The sequence below is a fragment of the Hippocampus guttulatus genome, chromosome 16 (assembly GCF_054856545.1).
Source record: "Hippocampus guttulatus isolate MCC_2025c chromosome 16, RoL_Hgut_1.0, whole genome shotgun sequence".
NCBI classification, from domain to species: Eukaryota; Metazoa; Chordata; class Actinopteri; order Syngnathiformes; family Syngnathidae; genus Hippocampus; species Hippocampus guttulatus.
Genome location: NC_141276.1, coordinates 11,806,296 through 11,830,177, shown reverse-complemented (window position 1 = coordinate 11,830,177; position 23,882 = coordinate 11,806,296). Strand labels below are relative to the sequence as shown.

The 23,882-nt window shown below is 44.4% G+C and overlaps 1 protein-coding gene across 2 annotated transcripts; it reads left to right on the top strand.

The window, feature by feature from the left end:
• On the top strand, positions 1-23,202 carry arhgap17b (Rho GTPase activating protein 17b). Of its 2 annotated transcripts, XM_086132434.1 has the most exons (20): positions 1-369; positions 3,777-3,816; positions 12,949-13,053; positions 13,144-13,220; positions 13,353-13,464; positions 13,563-13,639; positions 14,177-14,279; positions 14,355-14,423; positions 14,510-14,591; positions 14,663-14,790; positions 15,105-15,216; positions 15,319-15,400; positions 15,472-15,552; positions 15,651-15,764; positions 15,860-15,951; positions 17,303-17,438; positions 18,154-18,411; positions 18,842-18,963; positions 19,970-20,383; positions 22,334-23,202. In XM_086132434.1, exons 1-20 carry the CDS (start codon positions 317-319, stop codon positions 22,462-22,464), a joined length of 2,388 nt encoding a protein of 795 aa, XP_085988560.1. In that variant the 5' UTR covers positions 1-316; the 3' UTR covers positions 22,465-23,202. The 2 variants fall into 2 exon arrangements, with proteins under 2 accessions (XP_085988560.1, XP_085988561.1); XM_086132435.1 differs by lacking the exon at positions 18,154-18,411.
• Positions 23,203-23,882: the final 680 nt, after the last annotated feature.

Genomic DNA, 23,882 nt, shown 5'->3' with positions numbered 1-23,882 from the left:
AGTCACTTCCTCCTTCTGCTCTCAGCGAGCCAGCCGAGAACTTTTTAGTCTCTCCTTGTGCTCGCTGGCATGTTGTCAGCTGCTCGAGACACAAGTTGCGCCACTTTATGTCCGCCGCTGCTTGCTTTTCACTCTCAAGTCTTTCCGGAAGCTTCGAGGAACATCTGAGTGCCATTGTGGGGTTTGGTTTTTTCCCCCCCGGAGGATATCAATGGCCCCGACCTAACTTTTTCGGAGTTACTGTAAGGAAAAGAGTTTCGCGGAGGTGCGGTTGACTCCCCCCCTTTCAAGTACTGTACAAGAGGGCGAGAGAAAGATGAAGAAACAGTTCAACCGAATGAGGCAACTGGCCAACCAAACAGTCGGGAGGTGAGTTTTGTGTCCAACAGCATGTAACTGTCATGCAACTCGCTGCGTAATTCTCCGACGCCTTTAACGAGCGACTTTAATGTTCAAATGGAACATTTGACCCTCTATACGTCATTTTGTAGTCCTCAAACGTGGGCGCGGTGGGAAGGACAGGACGGCACTCAGTTACCTCATGTAAACTAACTCAATGTAAATCCTTTAAAGACTTAAAAGTACTCTATTGTTAGATTCGCACTTGAAGGGTTGAATTACAGCAAATGAAAAAGAATAAATGTGAAATGTAATGACAGCCAGTACACCAGCTACATTCAGAACATAACCGCTTTACAAAGATAATAACGGACGTTGTAATTTATAGTGCGAGATTTATGAACCAGTCCACCCACCAGGTACCTACCTAGCTAGCAAGCAATCTACAGACCTTCCTACCTACCCCCATAATTTCCTCACCCCCTCGCCCCAACACACCAAACCTCTTAACCAACCTAAGCTAACCCCTGATAACTTCCTGGAGAAACCCACACACCAAAAACGATTCACAGACTGACCTAACTACCTACCAACTAACTGCCCTATTGACCTACTGACCAACCTACGCCCGGATACCTTGGTCATAGCTAACCTTTGGGAACTTCCTATAAAAGCTAACCGTACAAGAACCAAGTGACACCAGGAGACGCAGATGTCTGATGATAAAATGCAACCAAGGCTCAGACTTGAGATTTCACAAAGATTGTGAATTTTGCAGGTCGCTATTTAAGATAAGATAAGATAACCTTTATTTGTCCCACACTGGGGAAATTTGCAGTCTACAGCAGCAAAATTGGGGGGGGGGGGGGGTAAAGTGTTTCATTGCACAAAATAAATGTTTCAGAAAAGAACTGTACACAGTTCAATAAGTGCTATATGAAATAAAGCATTTACAAGACGACAAGATTCTTTCGGCATTTTGCCCCCGCAATTTAACCCCCCCATCATGCTCTTGGTAGTTTCTTGTTTCGGGTCTTATTTAAGCTCATCACTGCAAAGACTGAAAAACTTGTGACATGTTGACAACTTCAAACGTCAAGCCAAGACTAGGAAAAAAACTGATCAGAAACAGCTGACTTTAGCACCGTGCCCTAAAAACAAACTCAAAAACTCCTTTCGACTTTCTGTTTTTAGTCTGAGACTGTGAAATTCGTTCAGCGTAAGCCCATCTTTACATTGCAGAAAAAAAAAATTAAGACGAATAAGATTAAACGTCGGAGAAGATGACATCACTTAAAAGCCAGTTTTAGCCTTGACAAGAACAAAGTTCGACTCAGTTTGGGGTTAAAAAAAAAGGGATGACATCACGGAAAGTGCTTTAAAAGTTCACGTTGACAACCTGCAAGCCATTGCAAAAAAATTGGGGTGATAAGATTGAGTGACAAGTCACTTCCCCAAAGGTGTCTGATGGCGTTCAGGTTATCCTCGCTGCTATTTTGTGCGCGTCCATGTCCGACTGCCTTGGGATGTCACCCACGCACATGTCCATATGTTCTGTGCGTAGCCATTGTCAAAGGTCACCGAGACACACCCACTGACGCATTTACCCTACAGTCCACCCAAAGTGGATTGTGTGGAGTCAGCATTTTGGCGATGTTGACAGCCGGTCACATTGGACGGCAGTCGGGGGAGGGGGGGGGGGGATAAAAGCCTCCATAGAGAGGGTGTTGACTGTTAAAAAAAAAAAAAGAGGGAGCTGCTTTTATAGGCTTGAATGGAAACATCCTTTCCATTCCTATGATGAAGATGGCTGCTGCGCAATTGATGCTGTGAATTTATCCAGGATGGAAACGGGCTTGTGAAGCAGTTTGAGAACATAACTCCAAAGTCTGACCTGTGAAAATGAACCTAAATGTCACACAGCAATATGTATCATCTCATAAGCAGTTTTAATGTACAGTCCACAAATTTAGTACACGGGTTAAATTAAGTTGGCGGCTTAAACGGTTGTCAAGCAGGCCAGGGAAGCAAGTTTGAGACTGTCATTAAAAACCGACTCAAATTATTTCCCCATGTCAGCTTCACATACATTAACGGGGACTTCAAAATGGATTTGAGAGCGGGGGTCAGAGCTTGCTTATTCCTCTATTTGAAGTCCATCAGATACCTGACATACATAAAGTATAAAACGACGAGTAATTTCTAAGGTCAAAACATTTGGTTTAGCATGTAAAAAAAAAAAAAACAGATAGTAACACACAATTGAGGATCATTTTTTGATGAAGCTTGGGCGGCGATTGCTGTTAGTTTGCATTTTACTGGCCACATTTAACTGTTCAGTTAAAAAAATAAATGCAAAGAAGGCGTTCCGCACTTGTACGAGGTTTGCCGTTTGCGAGCGTGTGACCAACGTTTCAGGTCTTAGCTCAGCAAGATGTACTGTATGTACAACTTGCGAAGTCTTTATTTCGAATCTGACAGGAGCAATAACTTCTATGTGAGGAGGTTAATTGATCCCTGTGAGACGCGACTAAGGGCTCAGACTGAGACACGATACGCTCACGGGTCACAACATTACTTGCACAATCCGAAGAGAATAACTGAACAATATCCATCCATCCATTCTCTACCGCTTATCCGTGGTTGGGTCGCGGGGGCAACGGCTTTAGCAGGGTAGCCCTCTTTGAAAAGATCATGCTTGTTTTTTACTCGACACCTTCAAAGAGACATCATCTTTATTATGACGACGGTATGAGGAGTGTCAAACAAATACATAGTGTTTGGATGATGGTAATGGACAGCTTCAAGCGACAGGTAAAGAGTGTGAGTCATCGTGTATTGCGTCACATCGTTCAGCCGAAATGTTGAACATTCCCCAGGGAAGCTTAGACATGACGTCGTCGTTACGAATGGAGCGTTTTGAGACCTCGAAGCTCCAGCGCGCACACACACACACACACACACCCGATCACCTTCCGTTGCCATAACAAACCCGGCGACACAACAGGAAGTGTGTGTTGGGACACGCCGGAGGAATCTGACAGCTCCTTCACAGAAAGGCGTTTCTGCCGAGCGCATGTGTCGAATAAACACGCAGTTTTTGACGGCGCACTTTAGGAGTACAAGTCAAGCGTTAAGCCACCGATGACTTTCTCAGCGAATCGGGATTCTGCTGAGTACACAAAAGACAGGTTGCGCTAGACGACCAAGTTTCAGCTTGTTTGCGTCCAGTCGAGTCTTGCGCACTTGAACTCGAATATGCGCCGCGGGATGAGTCAACACAAACACCGCAAAACATCAACTGGTATTTAAAAAAAAATCTGAAATAAAAAATAGGTTGCTTTAAAATCACTCTCCTCGCATTGTAATAATTTTGAGCAGTATTGTTGTTTACGTTGAATGTGTTTTAACCCGAAGTCCACATTTTCGCTCCCCAGGGCCGAGAAGACCGAGGTGCTGAGTGATGACCTCCTCCAGGTAAATAGTTGGGGCCATGTCAGTTTTAACCCGGTCCGTCTTCCTCATGTGCCAATAATTGGCTGCTGCACGCTCTTAGATGAAAGATGAGTATTTGGACTTCCAATCCCAATTCAGGGTGGGTCCTCTCTTGAGGCTGTGCCCTTGGTTGGTAATCTTCCAATTTGGTTTCTCATTTGGAAATGCAAATGGTTGAGTTTGTCTCAGAAGATGCTCAATTCATATTCCACAAACTCAACACTAATCAGAATGTCATGTTTGGCCTAATGGGGACAGACAGAACTTATTACAGTGAAACTCCTCTACAACAAAATCATGTTTGCAGCAAGAAATTTTTCACAACAGGGGGTTTTTCACTGTGGCATATTTGATCTCAGATGTAAACACACACACACACATAAACGTATGTGTACACGCATACACAAACGTATGTGTACTCTATTTTTATTCCAATAGTGCATAAGTATGAGCATATACTTATTTGACACTTCATATAGTCAGTGTAGAAAGAAAAAAAGGGAAAGAAATTCGGAATTTACGATCAGCATTCACTTTCACTTACATTAATTCCTTGGATAATGTATTTTATTTAGTTTCCTCCGTCTTTCATTTTGATCACTTTTACCCTCTTCCAGCGTCAAAGCTCTTCTTGTCTTAGCTGCTTGACATCCAAAGGTCCGTTTTGTAGCCATTTTAGCAGTGCAACGTTCTTGCTGCGTCTGAAACTAACAATAACAAATACTTCCTGGACTACTGCGCATGTGTAAACCAGTGTGGTGGTTGGTGTTGCCGTTTCCGAACGAAGCAGTAGAGGTCGCTGTTGGATTAGACTTCGTTGTCGTGAATCTCGTCGCGAGGCAAGAGCAGAGAAAAAGATTTCGTATAAAGCAACAGGAAGTTTTTTTGTTGTATGGGGGGCAGGAAAGTGGGAATGGTGTTAATGGATGAAGATTTTTTCACATTCGGGGGTATTTTCGCCCATGTACTGTAGGTTTCGCTGTAGAGGCGTTTCACTGTATTGTCAACATTTTTGACTCGAATTCCACTTGAAGGTTTTTTGGTCCAAAAGCTCCATCTGTAGCGTTTTCCAGGAAATGCTGCAGTACCTTGGAAGTCCTTTTCTTGAAAAGTAAACTACAGAAGTCTCCCCACACACTTTACAAGCTCTGTCTGGTCAAGTCATCATCATCACTCAGGCCAAGTTTGAAACAAAACTTGGAACGACAACATCAGCCAAGGTTTTTTTCATTTCGGCTCGTGGAAGAGACGTTGCGCTTTCTCGCTGAAAGCAAATCGAGGCAATGTTCTGCTTTCTTAAAATGTTGCAGAGCTCGCAGCACGGGCGGGGAAGTGGGGGGGGGGGGGGATGCACATCCGAAACCTACGTTGACATCACTGCGAGAAGCGGGAAGCGCTGAAGAACAGCACTTCCCCACATAAACCGAGATGATGTGAAACTGAAGGCGTGGTGAGCAACCTTTGCTCTGTCCGACTATCGTGGCCGCGGCGAGAGCTGAAAGCCAACTGAGCCCGAGCCCTCCCCGCCGTCCGTATCGTGAATGTCACGAGCTTTTGTGCCGCGTTTGGACATTCCTTCCGTGAGGAATGTGAGCGGCGGCGCGGTGCAAGGGTTGCAATTGTTGCTTCATCAGTCATCTTGTCTTTCGACAGGCGCTGAAATGAGAGATACCTCTTTTTGGGTGCGCTTGATTTAGTTTAGAGCGCCATCCACATGAGCAGTAAAAAGTTCATTTCCAGCGTTTTTTGTTTGTTTCCCCGTCCCCTTTCCCACAGCAGCATGTTCCTGCACCCGCTCCTCATTGGCCTCCGAGGAGAAATTTGACACTTTGATTTCCTTGGCGTAGTTGTACTTTGGCCCCCCCCCCCTTTTTCCTTTTCTTTTTTTCTTTTTTTGTTCTTCGCGCCAGCTGAGCGTCCTGCTTCTGTGGGAGAGTTGTGGCCTTTGTGTTTTCATGTTACCTGAAGGCCTGGAGAAGCGCACAGCGATGATGATGTCCAGCTAACATGCATATTAGACGATCAACTCTCTCGGTTGGACGTCGTATAGTGACACCACACAATTGCTTTTGCTATTTAAATCATTCACTCCCAAAGACGTTTTTAAACGTCTTTTCAGCCTTGGTCCAGAATTGGCTGGTAGTGAATGAGCTAATAACAGATCATTTTTTTAAGGTCCTGTTCTCATCTATTTGTCTTGAACAAAAACAAGCAATAAATGCTTGTTTTCTTCACAACAACTTTGCAAAATTCTTTCAAACAAATGCGGTGTAAGCATAAAGCAGTTAGTAAGTCAGAAGTCAGATTACGACGACAATGAAAACAAGTCTGAGGCATCATTACGTTCATTGTTTTTGTTAGAGTGGAGTCATGTGGTCGTAGCCCAACGAAACCGCCGTATTTTTCCCACATGTCGCTGTTTTGTGTAAACAACACAGACATTGAATTGGCAGAATTTTCTGCCCTGCCAGGTAGTGCAACTGCTGTCACACAGATTCAAAAAATGAGGACCGGCATGTTGGTTGCACCTGTTCATCCCGCTTGTGAGATGCTCCGTATTTCTGTGGTGGCTGCTCAGAGGTCATCTTTGTTTCTCCTCGTGACGTGTAGCTGTTGAGGATGGAAAGAAGTTCGTAACCGCCATCTTGTAAAACCTTCGGGCGGCTCACCTATTTCAGGGTGGAGGGATTTCGGCTGTGTTCTGTTAATCGTTAAATTCTGCATGCCGCGAGGCCACATTTAGTTAAAGTCGTGGAAAATAGTAACAGATTGTGAGGAACTTGAAACGATCCATGTAGTAGTGTCACCAGCATTATACAAGAAACAACAAACTGCTTTTTAAATATTTCTACAGACATGGCAGTTAATAGCTGAAGAAGAAGCGCATTCCACAATTTGGGGGGAGCAGACTGCAAGGCTCTATCATGTTTAGCGTTTAATCTAAAAATGGCGGTCAGCAGACCAAAGTGACATAATTGAACCAAAAAAATAAAAAATATTACACCCCATCCACCAATAGGTGCCTGACTATCAAGGACTCTTGACGTGATTGAAAGTTTTGTACTGAATCCGAAACTCAGAAAGGGGCCAATGCAAGGACGACAGAATTGAAGTTATGTGGCTGAACTTGTGAGATTTGGACAAAAGCTTCGCGGCAGCGTTCTGACATAGTTGGCAAGTTAGAGCTTGTTTGTCTTCTCTTAACGCTACCACATGGAGTCTCTCGAGAGCGGGGATGGGACTAGTTAGGAGCCCTGGTGCATTCCAGTATCCATCCATCACATACTGGAGAGCTGTTCTGGGTGTTTTTATGCATATGAGGCAATGGATATATCCAGTAATTCATCCATATGATAAACACTCAATAGGATGCTCCTTTTGGAAAATGGCCATCAAAAAGCCAAAGAAAAAGCAAAACACATAGAGCTAATCATTGACGAGTGCTGAAATTAGGTCGAATGACATCATGCATGACAGCAGTTTAAATGGTGAGTGATCTGAGACCCCGCTCTTTCCAACTCAGATGGAATTCATAAATGGGGGGCTTCCTTCTGTCGCACTCCAGATCTTCTTAAAACATTGGAGTCAAAAACCGCAGACGAGGGCGTATATCTGAGCCGGAGATCGAGCTAATCAATTGCATCCAGACAGGCAAGTTTATCTGCGGTCGGGGTGGGGGGGAAAAATCTGAGACGTCAAAATGGGAAGATGAGAGCGTAAACGATGGGAATCTCGCTGCTAATGAGGTGCCCTGTTTGTTTATTTGGAGACAGGAAGAGGAAGTGTGCTTTTTAGGTGATGCCATCTTTCTCAGATGTGCTTTTCAAAGTTCAAAAAGAAACTCCAAAGGACAAGGCTTGCTATCAGAAGAATTGACTACCAAAAAAAAAACAAAAACCCTCACCGCTGTCATTTGTTGAAAAACAACAACACATTGTTTGGGTTATTTGAAAAAGCTTCCTTTTCAAAATGAACTCATAATAAATTTCTCTGGTCTGTACTGCTCCTATACTGTACAGTGCAGGATAGTTTGAACTCCAGCATCATTTGGAAGTGGTGAATGACACATGAAAGTCATTTCAAAATCCAATACAATGCAATGCAATGCAATACAATACATCCTGATTTATATAGCACTTTCACAACAGCTGCACCTGAAACAAAGCGCTTAACAAAACAGTTAAAATAAAATAAAACAATACCCCCCAAAGAACGACCATGTATGTATGGTAAGGCGTTTTTAGCCCCCAAAGAACGACTATGTACGGTCAGGAGTTTTTAACCGAAAAAACCCCAACCATGTATAGTCAGGTGTTTTTAGCCCAAAAAAACGACCATGTATAGTAAGCGTTTTAGCCCCCAAAAAACAACCATGTATAGTAAGCGTTTTTAGCCAAAAAAAACGACCATATATAGTCAGGCGTTTTTAGCCCCCCCAAAAAACGACCATGTATTGTAAGGTGTTTTTAACTGAAAAAAAACGACCATTTATAGTAAGGCGTTTTTAACCCCCAAAAAACGGCCATGTATTGTCAGGTGTTTTTAACCGAAAAAAAAATGACCATGTATAGTCAGGCGTTTTTAGCCCCCCAAAAATACGACCATGTATTGTAAGGTGTTTTTAACTGAAAAAAAACGACCATTTAGAGTAAGGCGTTTTTAACCCCCAAAAAACGACCATGTATTGTAAGGCGCTTTTAACCGAAAAAAACGACCATGTATAGTCAGGCATTTTTCTTCCGAAAAAAAACGACCATGTATCGTAAGGCGTTTTTGTTTGCCGAAAAAAACAACCATGTATAGTAAGGCATTTTTAGCCGAATATATTGACCATTTATAGTAAGGCGTTTTTAACCGAAAAAAACGACCATGTAGAGTCAGGCGTTTTTAGCCGAATAAAACGACCATGTATAGTCAGGGGTTTTTAGCTCTGCCCAAAAAATGACCATGTATTGTTAGGCGTTTTTAACCGAAAAAACAACCATGTATAGTCAGGCGTTTTTAGCCCAAAAAAACGACCATGTATATAGTAAGGTGTTTTTAACCCCAAAAAACCCCCCGACCATTTATCATCAGGCGTTTTTAGCCCTGAAAAAACGACCATGGATATAGTAAGGCGTTTTTAGTGGAAAAAAACGACCATAGCAGGGGTAGGGAACTCCGGTTCCTCAAGAGCCATATCCTACCTGTTTTAGATCCCTCTTTATTTCAACACACCTGATTCAAACAATCAGCTCATCAGCAAGCCCTGTCGATGCCTGAAACAATCATGAATCAGGTGTGCTGGAGTGGGGGGGATATGAAAACAGGCAGGATATGGCTCTCGAGGAACCGAGTTCCCCTACTCCTGATGTATAGTAGTAAGGCCTTGTAAGCCGAAAAATACGACCATGTAGAGAAGGTGTTTTTAACCGAAAAAAATGACCATGTATACTAAGGCGTTTTTCGCCCCCCAAAAACGATCATGTATAATAGTAAGGCGTTTTTTTCCTGAAAAAAATGACCATGAATAGTAAGGCATTTTTCGCCCAATCCAGCTCTCTGCCTTCCTATGCGAAGTTTGCATGAACTATGTACATGAAGACCTTTTTGGGTGGGTCCTGACGAGCTCAGTAGAACCGCACCACCGTGGTCGACTGGTGAGTGCATTGGCTTAACAGTGCAGAGGTCCAGGGTTCAAATCCAGGTCTCGGCCATTGTCTGTAGAGTTTGCATGCACGGTAAGGCTTTTTCTAATGACCATGTTTAGGAAGGCGTTTTGCCGAAAAAAATCCCCGACCATGTATATTAAAGCGTTTTTTGCCGAATAAAAACGACCATGTATAGTAAGGCATTTTTTCCTGAAAAAAATGCCCATGAAAATTGTAAGGCATTTTTCACCCAAGACAGCTCTCTGCCTTCCTCTGGGAAGTTTGCATGGAAAGCGGTTTTTGGGTTCAAATCCAGGTCTCAGCCATTGTCTGCAGAGAGTGCATATACGGTAATGCTTTTTCGAATGACCATGTGTTGTAAGGCTTTTTTTGCCCCAAAAAAAAACGACCATGTATAGTAAGCCATTTTTTCTTGAAAAAAACGACAATGAATAGCAAGGCATTTTTTGCCCAATACAGCCCTCTGCCTTCCTCTGCGAAGTTTGCATGGAAAGCCTTTTTGGACTATGTACATGAAGACCTTTTTGGGTGGGTCCTGACGAGCTCAGTAAAGCATCACGACTGTGGTCGACTGGTTAGTGTGTTGCTTAACAGCGCCGAGGTCCCGGGTTCAAATCCAGGTCTCGGCCATTGTCTGCAGAGAGTGCATATACGGTAAGGCTTTTTTGAATGACCATGTATCGTAAGGCGATTTTAGCTGAAAAATGCTACCCTGTATGGGAAGGTGTTTTTTCTTGCCGAAACAAACAACCATTTATAGTAAGGCGTTTGTCGCCCAATCCAGCTCTCTGCCTTCTTCTGCGAAGTTTGCAGGGAAAGCTTTTTTGTACGACTGTACATGAAGACCTTTTTGGGTGGGTCACGAGCAGCTCGGTGTAGACCAGTGCAACCATGGTCGGCTGGTTAAAGTGTTGGCTTTACAGCACAGAGGTGCAGGGTTCAAATCCAGGTCTCGGCCATCGTCTGCAAAGTTTGCATGCTTAGTAAGGCTTTTTCGAATGACCAAGAAAGGAAGGTGTTTTTTTGTCGGGAAAAAAAAACAACCATGTATATTTAGGCATTTTTTCCTGAAAAAAATAACCATGAATAGTCAGACATTTTTTGCCCAATCCAGCTCTCTGCCTTCCTCTGGGAAGTTTGCATGCAGCTTTTTTGTACGACTATGTACCTGAAGACCTTTTTGGGTTGGTCCTGAGCAGCGCCACTGTGGTCAACTGGTTAGTGCGTCGGTGTTACAGCGCAGAGGTGCAGGGTTCAAATCCAGGTCTTGGCCAGCGTCTGCAGAGTTTACATTTTTAGTCAGGCTTTTTCTCATGACCATGTATAGGAAGGTTTTTGCCGAAAAAAACAACCGTGAAGAGTAAGGCATTTTTTGCCGAAAAAAATGACCATGTATCGTAAGGCGTTTTTTGCCCCAAAAAAAGCGACCATGTATATATTAAGGCGTTTTGGGCCGAAAAAAACGTCCATGTATAGTAAGGTGTTTTGGGTCAAAAAAAACCCCATGTATAGTAAGGCGTTTTTAGCCCAAAAAAAAGCGACCATGTATAGTAAGATGTTTGGGGCCGAAAAAAATGACCATGTATCGTAAGGCGTTTTTAGCCGGAAAAAACAACCATGTACAGTATATATAGTAAGGCGTTTGGGGCCAAAAAATGACCATGTATAGTAAGGCGTTTTGGGCCGAAAAAATCGACCATGTGTAGTAAGGCGTTTTTAGCCGGAAAAAAACGACCATGTATAGTAAGGCGTTTTGGGCCGAAAAAAGTGACCATGTATAGTATGGCGTTTTGGGCCGAAAAAACCCCCATGTATAGTAAGGATTTTTTAGCCCCAAAAAAAGCGACCATGTATAGTAAGGCGTTTTGGGCCGAAAAAAACGTCCATATATAGTAAGGCGTTTTTAGCCCAAAATAAAGCGACCATGTATAGTAAGGCGTTTTGGGCCGAAAAAAACGTCCATGTATAGTAAGGCGTTTTAGGTCGAAAAAAACCCCATGTATAGTTAGGCGTTTTTAGCCCAAAAAAGCGACCATGTGTAGTAAGGCGTTTTTAGCCGGAAAAAACGACCATGTATAGTAAGGTGTTTCGGGCCGAAAAAAATGACCATGTATAGTAAGGCGTTTTTTTCCGAAAAAAAACGACCATGTATAGTAAGGTGTTTCGGCCGAAAAAAATGACCATGTATAGTAAGGCGTTTTGGGCCGAAAAAAACGTCCATGTATAGAAAGGTGTTTCGGGCCGAAAAAAGCGACCATGTATATATAGTAACGCGTTTTGGGCCGAAAAAAACCCCATGTACAGTAAGGCGTTTTTAGCCCAAAAAAAAGCGACCATGTCTAGTAAGACGTTTTGGGCCGAAAAAAACGACCATGTATAGTAATCTGTTTCGGGCCGAAAAAAATGACCATGTATCGTAAGGTGTTTTGGGCCAAAAAAAACCCCATGTATAGTAAGGCGTTTTTAGCCCCAAAAAAAGCGACCATGTATCGTAAGGCGTTTTGGGCCGAAAAAAACCCCATGTATAGTAAGGCGTTTTTAGCCCCAAAAAAAACGACCATGTATAGTAAGGCGTTTTGGGCCGAAAAAAATGACCATGTATATCGTAAGGCGTTTTGGGCCAAAAAAAACCCCATGTATAGTAAGGCGTTTTTAGCCCCAAAAAAAGCGACCATGTATCATAAGGCGTTTTGGGCCGAAAAAAACCCCATGTATAGTAAGGCGTTTTTAGCCCAAAAAAAAGTGACCATGTATAGTAAGGCGTTTTGGGCCGAAAAAAACCCCATGTATAGTAAGGCGTTTTTAGCCCAAAAAAAAGCGACCATGTATAGTAAGACGTTTTGGGCCGAAAAAAACGACCATGTATAGTAAGGTGTTTCGGGCCGAAAAAAATGACCATGTATAGTAAGGCGTTTTTAGTCCAAAAAAAAGCGACCATGTATAGTAAGGCGTTTTTAGCCGGAAAAAACAACCATGTATATATATATAGTAAGGCGTTTGGGGCCGAAAAAAATGACCATGTATAGTATGGCGTTTTGGGCCGAAAAAAACCCCATGTATAGTAAGGCGTTTTTAGTCCCAAAAAAAAGCAACCATGTATATAGTAAGGCGTTTTGGGCCAAAAAAATCGACCATGCAGAGTAAGGCGTTTTTTTGTCGAAAAAAACTGGCCATGTCTAGTCAGGTGTTTTTTTAACTCCAAAAAACGACCATGTGTAGTCAGGCCTTTTTAGCCCCCCAAAAATTACCATACATCAAGTAAGGCGTTTTTTGCCGAAAAGAAACTACCATGTGTATAGTAAGGTTCATGAAACACCACACAAGGGAAGCGAGGCCAACGCTCACCTGACAAACGCCACCGTTTTGGATTTAAGGCCGTTCTCTGCCCCCTTATCCCCGCATTCCCTTTCATGATAAACTGTGTGTGCGCCGCTGGTCTTAATTATCTGATGTCGACCCTCAGATCGAGAGGCGCATGGAGCTGGTGCGCTTGATGTCGCACAACACGCACAAGAGGCTGGTGTCCTGTCTGCAGGGTCAGCTGGGCACAGACACCGAGAAGAGACATGTGAGTCCAATGACACTCGGTGGCCATCATTCACTTGAGTAGTTCTCAGTCAAGAAGTTGTTTTTTTAAAATCTTTTTTTGTCCCTTTAGAAAAAGCTGCCATTGACTGCACTGTCTCAAAGCATGCAAGAGGGCGGCTCTCAACTGGGCGACGAGAGTCTGATCGGGTGAGCGATGAAACGGCAACTTAAACGCCGCTTCCCATTGCAAACGGACTGATAAGGAACGCGTTTGTGTGTTTCCTCTTGAATGAGCAAAGCCACATGGATTTTCTCTCTGATGTGCATGTGTGTGAACAGCAAGATGATGGATGTGTGCGGCGAGGCCGAGAGCAGGTTGGCCAGTGAACTGATGCAGTATGAAGTGCAGATCGAGAGAGACATTCTGGATCCTCTGAACACGCTGGCCGAGGTACAAAACCCGCTCTGAATGTTTGTTTGGGGTTTTTTTTCTCTCCCCTGTGGTCAATTTGTTTTTGCTATTTTGGTTGAAACTTGACATCCCCACAGGTTGAGATACCCAACATACTAAAACAGAGGAAGCAACTCGCCAAACTGGTCCTGGACTACGACTCGGCTAAGACAAGGTTGATTTTCAGTTCTTGCAAAATGCCGTTTTCTAGTATGACGTCCAAGAAGCTCAAAGTGTGACAGTGGAAGTGCGTTTGTTGAACATACTGAAATCAGCGATTCCATTTGTGGAGGGATGGCGCATTGGCCGAGGAAGTAACTCGAGCTGCAAACTTCCTTACTTCCTGAAAATCTCTGCCCAGAACTTCGCAATGGTCATTTGTTTTAGCTGGAATAATGTTGAAATAAGTTGGCACGACTGCGCCAAGTCAAGACAAAAAAAAAAAAGCCTCACATACATTCTAAGTCACAGATACTACAGTATAGAATGCGATGAGGCGGCCCCAAATGGAAATGCAAAATACCATTTTTTTAAAATCCGATAACTCATAATCAATCAATCAGGGGACAATCACCTGTATAATCGATTGTAAAAATATTTGACAGCCCCAGAAGAAAACATGACATTTTTGTTGCCGATCCAGTGCATTAGAAAAGTCGTCATTTGGCCCCTGGAAGACATTTCTCGGGTGTAAGAATTGATTGTGATGCAGGTGGTATCAAGCCACCAAGTCCAGCAACCAGGCCATGGCAGCTAAGGTGGACTCCCTCAAGGACGAGATGGATGAGGCTCTGAACAAAGTCGAAATCTGTAAAGTAGGTTTCGACTGCACTTACACTTCCTGATAAAAAGATTTTTTTTAATAATGTGTCTGGATGTTTTCCCCACAGGACCAGTTATCGGCGGACATGTACAACTTTGCATCCAAAGAAGGAGACTATGCATGCTATTATCTCATGGTGGGTCCCGCAACGGCTAATTTCATTTCATTCGGGATGAGTGACAACCAAAGTGAGCCGCATTCACACTCATCCATGTATGACAGTTATTAGAGGCCCAGGCAGACTACCACAGAAGGTCTCTGGCAGCTCTGGACGAGGCGATCCCGAATATACAATTACAGCAAGGTGAGGAGCGAGGTATTTCATACCCGGAAGAAGACCTGAGCGCATAAACCCCAAAGTCGGTTTTACTTCAGAGTCGTGGACAGAGAAGCCGGCGTTTGGCACGGCCCTGGAGGAGCACCTGAAGCGGAGTAACCGCGACATCGCCCTGCCCATTGAGGCCTGCGTCATGATGCTGCTTGAGACGGGGATGAAGGAAGAGGTATGGGCAAGGGAGAGAGAGAGAGCTTGGCAAAACAAAAACAAAAAAACAGTACCGTTTTGTTTTTGTTTTTTGGCAATTCTGAAAGATTACATGCAGATGGGTTGAAGTCAAAAGTTAAATACAACTGAACTGGGTTTTTTTTTGGCAATTCTGAAAGATTACATGCCGATGGGTTGAAGTCAAAGGTTAAATACAACTGAACTGCACGTAGTCGGTGATGCTTTCTTGTGCCACGCCTTGCGAATCACTGCTCAAAATGATTGATATTTGGATGCCACCTGTCACATATTCACTCTGTGTTCACTCCGTAGGGTCTTTTCAGAATAGCAGCGGGAGCTTCCAAACTAAAAAAGTTGAAAGCCGCGCTTGACTGTTCCACTTCCCAGCTTGAAGAGTTCTACTCCGACCCGCACGCCGTCGCCGGTAGCAACCTTTCTGTGTTTTTACAGCCTCGCAAAACCGAAAACCTGATCCACTTCACATCCGTTTCCAAACTTTTATTTTTACATGTTTGATTACACACAGGAGCCCTGAAGTCGTACCTCAGGGAACTTCCTGAACCTCTCATGACTTTTGGCCTGTATGATGAGTGGACGCAGGCGTCCAAGTAAGAGGACGCCCGCATCTGAAAGTGCGTCTGTGTGTATTCTGGATTCTGCTCACTGTGTGTGCTTTCAGTGTGTCTGACCCAGACAAGCGACTTCAGGCTTTGTGGGTGACATGTGACCGCTTACCAAAGACTCACAAAGCCAACTTTCGGTAGGTGTTGTCCGACTTTGCTCACAGTTCAGAGAATACGCAGACCTGTACAAAGAAATGAATAATAAGTGTTTTTGATAATCATGAATACTTGACAGGTACCTGGTGAAGTTTTTGGCCAAGCTGGCTCAAGACCGTGACGTCAACAAAATGTCTCCCAGCAACATCGCCATCGTGCTGGGGCCCAACCTGCTGTGGGCAAAGACGGAGGGGTGAGGGCACTATGCACACACTCGCAAAGGGTTTTATTTTCAGTTGTCTTTGATTGACCTTTTGACCTCCTCTCTCATCTTTCTTATCGCCACAGGACACTGGCAGAAATGGCTGCGGCGACATCGGTCCATGTGGTCGCCATCATTGAGCCGATCATCCAGCATGCTGATTGGTTCTTTCCTGAAGGTGATACTTCAGTGATGTGAAAAAAAAAAAGTTTCTAATCCAAACTGGCTGAAAAGTAGAAAAGAGAAATTACAAACAAAAAGGCAGGTGCGTACCAAGAAATTGTCATGTTATATTCGTTTCCTCCATACAAAGTGAAATGCGGCAAGCCTTGATTTGTTTCAATTGCGAGGATGATGGCAGAAAGAGACAAAAATGAAATTAGATTACATACAATTGAATTATAATAAATTATTGAAATAAATGAACTTGCCCTCGATATTCAAATTTTTTGGCACATAATCTGGCATCGAGACATAATGACATGACAAAATACACAGTTGACGATAGTCTGGCAAGCCACACCCACTAAGAAAATAGTCCTCAAGAGCACGCCATTCGCAGCAGCTGGGCCTCGGTTCTAAACGAATTGTCCAATCAAATTTGTTTACTCGATGCGACCGATCCGTTGTGCTCAACGTCACTCTTCGGCGGCGGAAGTCCTTCGTCTTTCAAAATTTGTTCATGTCATCATTCGACATTAAATCAGTTTAAAACCTTTCAGGCACAGTGGTTACTACAGTGGACAGCTTATCATGTTATCAGGTTACAGCGTGCCTTAAAGGGTTAAAGAACCAGAAATACGTAGAGCAGGGGTGTCAAACTCGTTTTTGTCGCGGGCCACATTGTAGTTACGGTTTCCCTTGGAGGGCCGTTGTAAATTTTGTGAAACCATATAAATGTTTAACCACCTCCACATATTACATACACAGCAAATAACTAATAGATGGATAACTAGTTTTGACATCCGAAGTCAAGAATAATGGATTGTTCAAACATTGTAATTATTACATTATATATGACAATTTGGTATTTTGGTTCAGACTTTAGCAAGCATCATGGAAGTTGACATGCTTGAATTGCTTTCGCGGGCCTCATAAAATGATGTGCTGGGCCAAATCTGGCCCCCGGGCCTGGACTTTGACACCTGTGACCCCCAGCAGCTGATGGCACAGAGAGCATTTCTTTCAAAAGAAGGCTTTTTTTTTACGTCACGTCCACTCTTTGCTGATTGGTTCATTTCACTGTCTGTCTTTGCTCAGGTTTGCCCCGCCTCAGAAATGCGCTTGAAGCGACGACGCACCAGACTCACCCAGTGAACAACTCAAATTGACGTTTATAAATACACTGTCTTTCCTGTGTTTCATTGGCGTTCATTTTAGCACAATTCCTAATTCAAATCGCAATGCGAAAATTGTTCAGTCCTAATTTACATCCAGTAGCTGACACAAGCCTGATCAAGTCGATATCCCGTAGTGGAACTAGTTTGCGGGTTCTCAGCCGTAATGCCTCACTACTTTCTTCTGTCCAGAGGTGGACTTCAACGTGTCGGGTATGTTCGCCATGCCCACCCACCCGGCGACATTGGCGGACGCCGAACTCGAGAGGAAGCGCCCCGGCAGCCTTGTGGGGCAAGACGGGGACACGCAGCCTCCCCGCAAAGACAGGTACCTGTCTCGCGCCAACCTCGGCCTCAGCCTGCCGCTCCCCCTCCCGTCCCGCCCCAAGACAGCGAGCAGGCAGGATTCGAGGGGCCCGGCCGTGTCGGCCCACTACGTAGTGGCCGATGAGTCCATCACAGTCTCTGAAACGCCCACCCAAGAGCCGCCCTGTCCAAACTTTCAGCCTGTGCTCTAGTCCAAAGTAGCTCTCACGATTCCACCGGTCGGGACCGGCAACGGCAACGTTTTTGTATGATTTCGATACTATTGGAGTCGATTCCTTTTGTGTTCTCTCCTGGAACAAAACATGTAGCGCTTCGGTTTTTCTTGATGTTGGCAAAATGTGGTTCGAATTCCATTGTGTACTCTTGTGTTAACCCCGTAATTTGCAATTAAATCTTAGGTCACACTGTAGGTTGCTGGTTGTGTGTTGGCTTCCTGGCATCTGTCCTGTGCAGCGATGTTGGTTCCTTTTTAACTCATTCAGTACCAGCCAATTCTGGACCAAGTCTGTAAAGACGTTTAAAAACGTCTTTGGGAGTGAATGAGTTAAGTCGCTCATGTGGCTTGACGTTCGTAGCGCGGTTCTGCTTTCGGAGGGCTCGTCTCTGTCTGCTCTCTGTTCCTCTTGGGCTCTCCTGGGTATTTTCTTACAATGTGTATGTGTGTGTGTGTGTGTGGGATTTGCCCCCCTCTCTCCCCCCCTCCTTCACTTCCGTAGCACCGTTAACAAACATCCGGAGCCCAACCCTCGTAGGGCCGCCACCACTATTAGAAAGCAGCCACAGCTAACCTCACCCAACTTCCAAGCGCTACCGCCCCACCAGGAAGGCGGGGGTCCCACCGGCTTTGAGCCCCAGTCCCAAGCTGCCACGCCAGAGCCCGAGCAGCCGGGCCCGGCTGGTGGTGTGGGCGCTGGGGGCCAGCTAGCCGCCGCGCAACGTCAATCGGTCTCTCAGCTCGGCGCAGAGGAGAGCAGGTAAGGAGCGAGCCAGTTGCCGCGGCCACAAATACTTGCCCCGCAACGCTGCCCGCTCTCAAGCAATCAAGCCGCCCGGATCTCCCCACGCCTCTTCTGTTTGGCGGAAATCCACCAAATTCAAAATGTCTGACAAGTTCAATCACGTGACGCTTTGTTTCCAGGTGATGTTGTATGTCTTCCCTGCTTGTTGACTGTGCTTAATCTCTCCCTGCTCTGCGCTCATTAAGCCTGCTTGATTGGGTTTAAATTTACGACCTGGTCCGATCTGACTTGACGTACATTTACGAGTGTTGCATCATCTGATTTTTGTGTCAATTTATTTGTAGCTTTGTTTTCGTTTCATGTTTGCTTTACGCCGGTACTATCATAAAACCTTGAATGTCGGTCTCGGCACAGAAAATGATTTGGACCCGTTCCGTGCCCACAGCCCAGCCCGGGAGCTCACATCCACACCGCCGCCACAGAGGAATGGTTCGGCCCATCTTACGGCGGGAGTGCCTCAGTCGCAAAGTGGATCTAGGGGGCCCAGTCCTCACATGGTCCGCAGGGGTAAGTGGAGCGCTACAGGATGTTTGTTGCCCTTCGGGCACATGATGTGGGCTTGGTTCCCCACCAGTGCCTCCATATTAATAGCAATGCTGGTTCCAAGCCCAAATTTTTGAAAAAAAAGGTTTGTGTCAGGAGGGGCATGTGAAGTTAAAAGAACTGCCGGACAAATCATACAAGTGACAGTCTCTGACAAGCCGTTAAGTCATAACACCCAACAACCGAAGACTTGACGCATCAGAAATTTAACTCATTTAGTACCAGCTAATTCTGGACCAAGTCTGAAAAGACGTTTAAAAACGTCTTTGGGAGTGAATGAGTTAACAAACGGCCTTTCACACAGAACCTTCCTCACAGCATTCCACAATCAGATCATTTGATGTGTGACAAGGTCAGCATCAGCCAGTGATGCAACATATATGAAAGATACTCATCAGACCAAAACAAATGCCAAACCAAAATGGGGTTGCAGATGCCCCGTCCGTCTCAGGTGTGAAACGACGGCATTCTCAACAACACCTCGGTTGCAGTTACAATACGGTGCCCTCAAAACAAAATATCATTAGGTCGATTTTATTCACAAATAATATGACAGTGATGTTTATAAACAAGAGCAACAAGACTGTTTTATGCCCTTTGGGAACATCTCCAGGAACACTCTAAATTGTCCCTAGGTGTGATTGTGAACGAAAACGGTTGTTCGTCTGTGTGTGCCCTGCAATTGTCTGGCAACGGGTTCAGGGTCTCCCCTGCCGACTGCCCAAAGACAGCTGGGATAAGCTCCAGCATGCCCCACGACCCCTTGTGAGGATAAATGGATGGATGGAGTTCTTTTGCATACCACAAGAGGGAGCCCAGACAGCATCAGTGGTACAAATCCACAGCCCGCTAAAGGCCTCCTGTCAAATAGATGTCTGCTACCCACCGCACACACTGAGTATATAAGCAATATTAATAATTAATATTTCCAATGCATTTTCTGTTCTCTTTCCTTATTTTATCAACACAGGCACCAAGAAACAGGCACCAGCACCACCCAAACAAGCCAGTCCCTTCGCCTCTCAGTCTGGCAACCAAACTCCAGCTTCCACATATCACCCGCCCATTACGCCCAGGCGCCATCCGAGCAAAGAAAGCCCCATCCACGCTCCGAGCCACCCGCCCCCTCAGCCGCCCCAGCCGCAACAGGCGCACGGAGACCAGTCGCAGCCGTCGCCGCCCAGGACGCCCACGCCGCCCGACACTCCGCCCCACGACGGCGCCCAGTCCCAGCTGCTTGCTTACCAGTACGGCTCGCTCCCCCGCCCCGCCCGGCCGGCGCCCAAGCCGCGGCCGCGGCCTAGCATGCTGCCGCCGCCGCCTCAAGCGGCCGCCGGCGACAGCTGCAATGGCCTCCTGGGCTCCTCGTCCAAGATCATCACAGGTAAACCAGCTCTCATTCTATTGTGACTTGAGTACTAAAAAATTGCAATGTGTGTAGTTCCGTTTGACAGTATGAGGTCCACGTTTATAATGTGATCTTTGTTCTTCACTTTTGTAAAAGTGGGTCTTTCGCCACATCTGACTATTTTCTCCCTCTGGATGTTTTTCAGCAAAGGGTGTGCGTATTTTTGGGAAATGTCTTTCTACATTCGAGCTTTAATTGTTAATTAAACGTAACAAGTGATACACGTTTTTGAGACAAATAAGACACACTCATTTAGTTTCCCAAGCCACACAGGGCCGCAACATGAGGATGAAAGAGCCGCATGCGACTCCGGAGCCACAGTTTGCCGACCCCTGATCTAGACTAATAATGGGATGTCTTGCTGGTCGAGTGATAATTTTCAGCTTCCTTTTTCTTTCTACTGTCTGGCTTATTGGGTTCACCTGACACGCTGAATGTGACTGTGGTGACATGAAGCATGACATGTGTATAACATTGCAGATGTCTGAGGTGGTGGCCTGCCTGTTAGATGGCCTTTACAAGGCAGGCAATGGTAAGACTCCTACTGGCCGACGTGCCAAGTTTGCTTGCATGGGAGCGTGCGTTTCTTGTGGTTGTGATTGTGTGTGTGTGGCGCGGGGGAGGGGGGGCGTACTCCTAACAGTGTGTTTCAAAGCAAATGCTACAGTGGATACATACAGTGTGATGTGTATGTATCAGTGCTGTCCAGACAAACTAACATTTGCCTCATGTGACTAAACGAAAAATGAAAAATGTGACTGACAGCGTGCTGTTAAATGTTTGCTTGTTCTATGTAGCGCTGCGTGCGCGCACGCGTAGTTTATATGCCATACTTTACATGTACACCAAGGACTCCAAATAATGACATTTTAGTCCCAAATGACATCAGAGGTCCCGTCCGATAAGGCAGGAGAATCATCATAGTCTTACACTAAGATCTAGTAATATAATTATACAATGATGCTTTAAGATACAAGTTCAATAAATTCAGTGACCACGGGAGCAACTCATAATGCAAATCAGCCTCCTAAAAAAAATGGTTTCACTGTTTGAGCTCATTAATGGACAAGCTGGAATAAAACCTCTGCCCACTAGATGGCAGCATTGCGTCTCAATGGAGATGCATGAACAAGGCGGATAAATCAAAAGGCAGTTGTGATCAGTTTGTCATGTAAAATCTATTAGTGTCACAAAAGAGAGAAAAGAAGACATTGATTATTTAAATTTAAAAGTAGAAACGACACACACATTGCTAAATACTACTACTGCTATGATTAAATAGCATGAAATTAGTTTGGAAAGTTTGTCAAATGTAAAATGCTTACACTCGTGATTACTTTGCCAGAGTATTTTATCTAATAAGTGCTCAGATGTTTGAGGTGTCACACAAGCAAAAATTATTAGCATGAAAGTCACTGATATGCATAAAATATAGGGTTCAAAATCGGTGATTTGTTCGGAAACCAACCCACGTTGTAATGATTATTTTTAAAAAATGGAATGAGAAAAAACATTTAATGGCATTTTGCATCGTTTGTTAGCATTAAGCAACAAACAAAGTGATACGGTTGCTTTAAATTTGTAACATGTCATTGCCTTTGTTGGACGTTTAGTTTGACAGTAAACTTCAGCCAGCAAATGGCAACAAAGCGCTTGAAGCTTCGTTTTTGCCGAATTGTTGACAAATCTGCCAAACTGCCGTGTTTTGTGAACTGAGTTGAATTCACTGCCAGCTGGTTCCTCAATTCATGCTCACAAGTCAAAGCAACAAAATCGACCAAACAAAGGCTTGTATCTCAAAAACACCACTGTAATGGAGTCCTTAGTGTCTGAAAGTGTGCGTCAAGATTGACAGTAGTGCATAGTGTGAATTTGTATCTGGCGTTGACATTTACCTCTTACGATGTGTCCACCAACTATGCGCAGACGGCGTCCTGGAACTGAAGGGGGCCAGACGAGCGTGGATCCCGGAGGTGGTGGTGGGCTCACGAGCGGAGTCCCCCGTTTCTCTGCCGCAGCCGCAATTCAACCCACATACGGAGAGCACTTCGCTGTGAGCGGGATGATCATCTGGGCGCTACACGCCCAGGCGGCGGCTAATGCGAGGTTCGACTCGACTCCTTTGTGACTCTTGTATGACAATCCGCTACAAGTCTGACCGCAAACTTGATCAAAAGTATTTTTTTTCTAGAATCTATTTAACGCACGACCAGATTATAAAGTGCAAAGTGAAATTGCGAGGGCCAAAGAAAATGCGAAAAGGAAATAGGATGAAAACAAGGCGCTGGCTTCCGTGGTGATGGTGGTGGTTGACCAAAGTGCAATTATTCAGCACAGCTTGTCTTCCGGTGGCACATATGCCCATATTTTGGTTTGTGTAGATTTTAGGTAGTAGATTTGTAAAGGAGGGGGGACGGGGAGGGGGAGGGGGAGGGGGTTACCTTGACTTTTGCATATTTTTTGGACCGATTTACTACATTCTAAATTGCTTTGAGGATATATTTGGCATTATTTCCAAAAATAAATTTTTGTTTTATTTATAAATATCCAGTGCTGGTTAATGACCAATTCCACTCCCAAATTTTCAAGCTTTGACCAAATATAAATACAAAAGCTTTTCATATTGTCGACAATCTTGACCTTTCTCGGGCTCTTTTCAGCGAGTTGTCTATTTCTTTGCGGCATTTTCGTGGTGTTTATTTTTTGCTGGTAACACTGAAAAAATATATATACTGTTACTGCATCATGACTTGTGATGAATAAAGTTTTACAATCTTGTCATGATTGTCATGTAATGTGTTGAATTTATTTGATTTCAAATGTCAAAGCTATAACACCACATTTTCTTTCACAAAGTGGCTAATAGACGCCGCGCCTCAGGAAATCACACATTGTAATAAATATAATGCTGCACTTGAAAAAAATATCCGATGGGAAATCCAAAGCTGGCTGTTGTCACCTCTTCTATGACTGATTATTAAGAGATAAGACACTAAAAACTATGCGCATAGTGCCTGCAGATCAAGATGTGAAATCTGTCAAGCTGACAGGAGTGCTGCAATTTGGTGGCATGGATCCATCGCAATCGGGACACAAACGGTCCAGAATGAAAATGTTACACATATTTTAGCAACTTGGGATAAATCACATTTTAATAAAAGTATTTGACATTAAACATTTGTGGATGCGTAGACATCAATGTGAACTATTGTTGCACCAGTCGAGTACAGTGCATACATACACATAAATGAGTGCAATTATAAAACCATGTAAGATGACAATGTTAACAAGTTTTTTTTTGGGGGGGTATTTATATTTCTCAGAGGGAAAATTCAACTAGCACCCTGAATCTCTCAAAAAGTTCATTTTTTTTCCTCATTCAGCAACTAGGTGGAACACATTAGCTTTGCCCCGTGCTATTTTTCTGACAACCTTTTTAATTTTACTCCCTAAATTAGAAAAAAAAAAGACATTG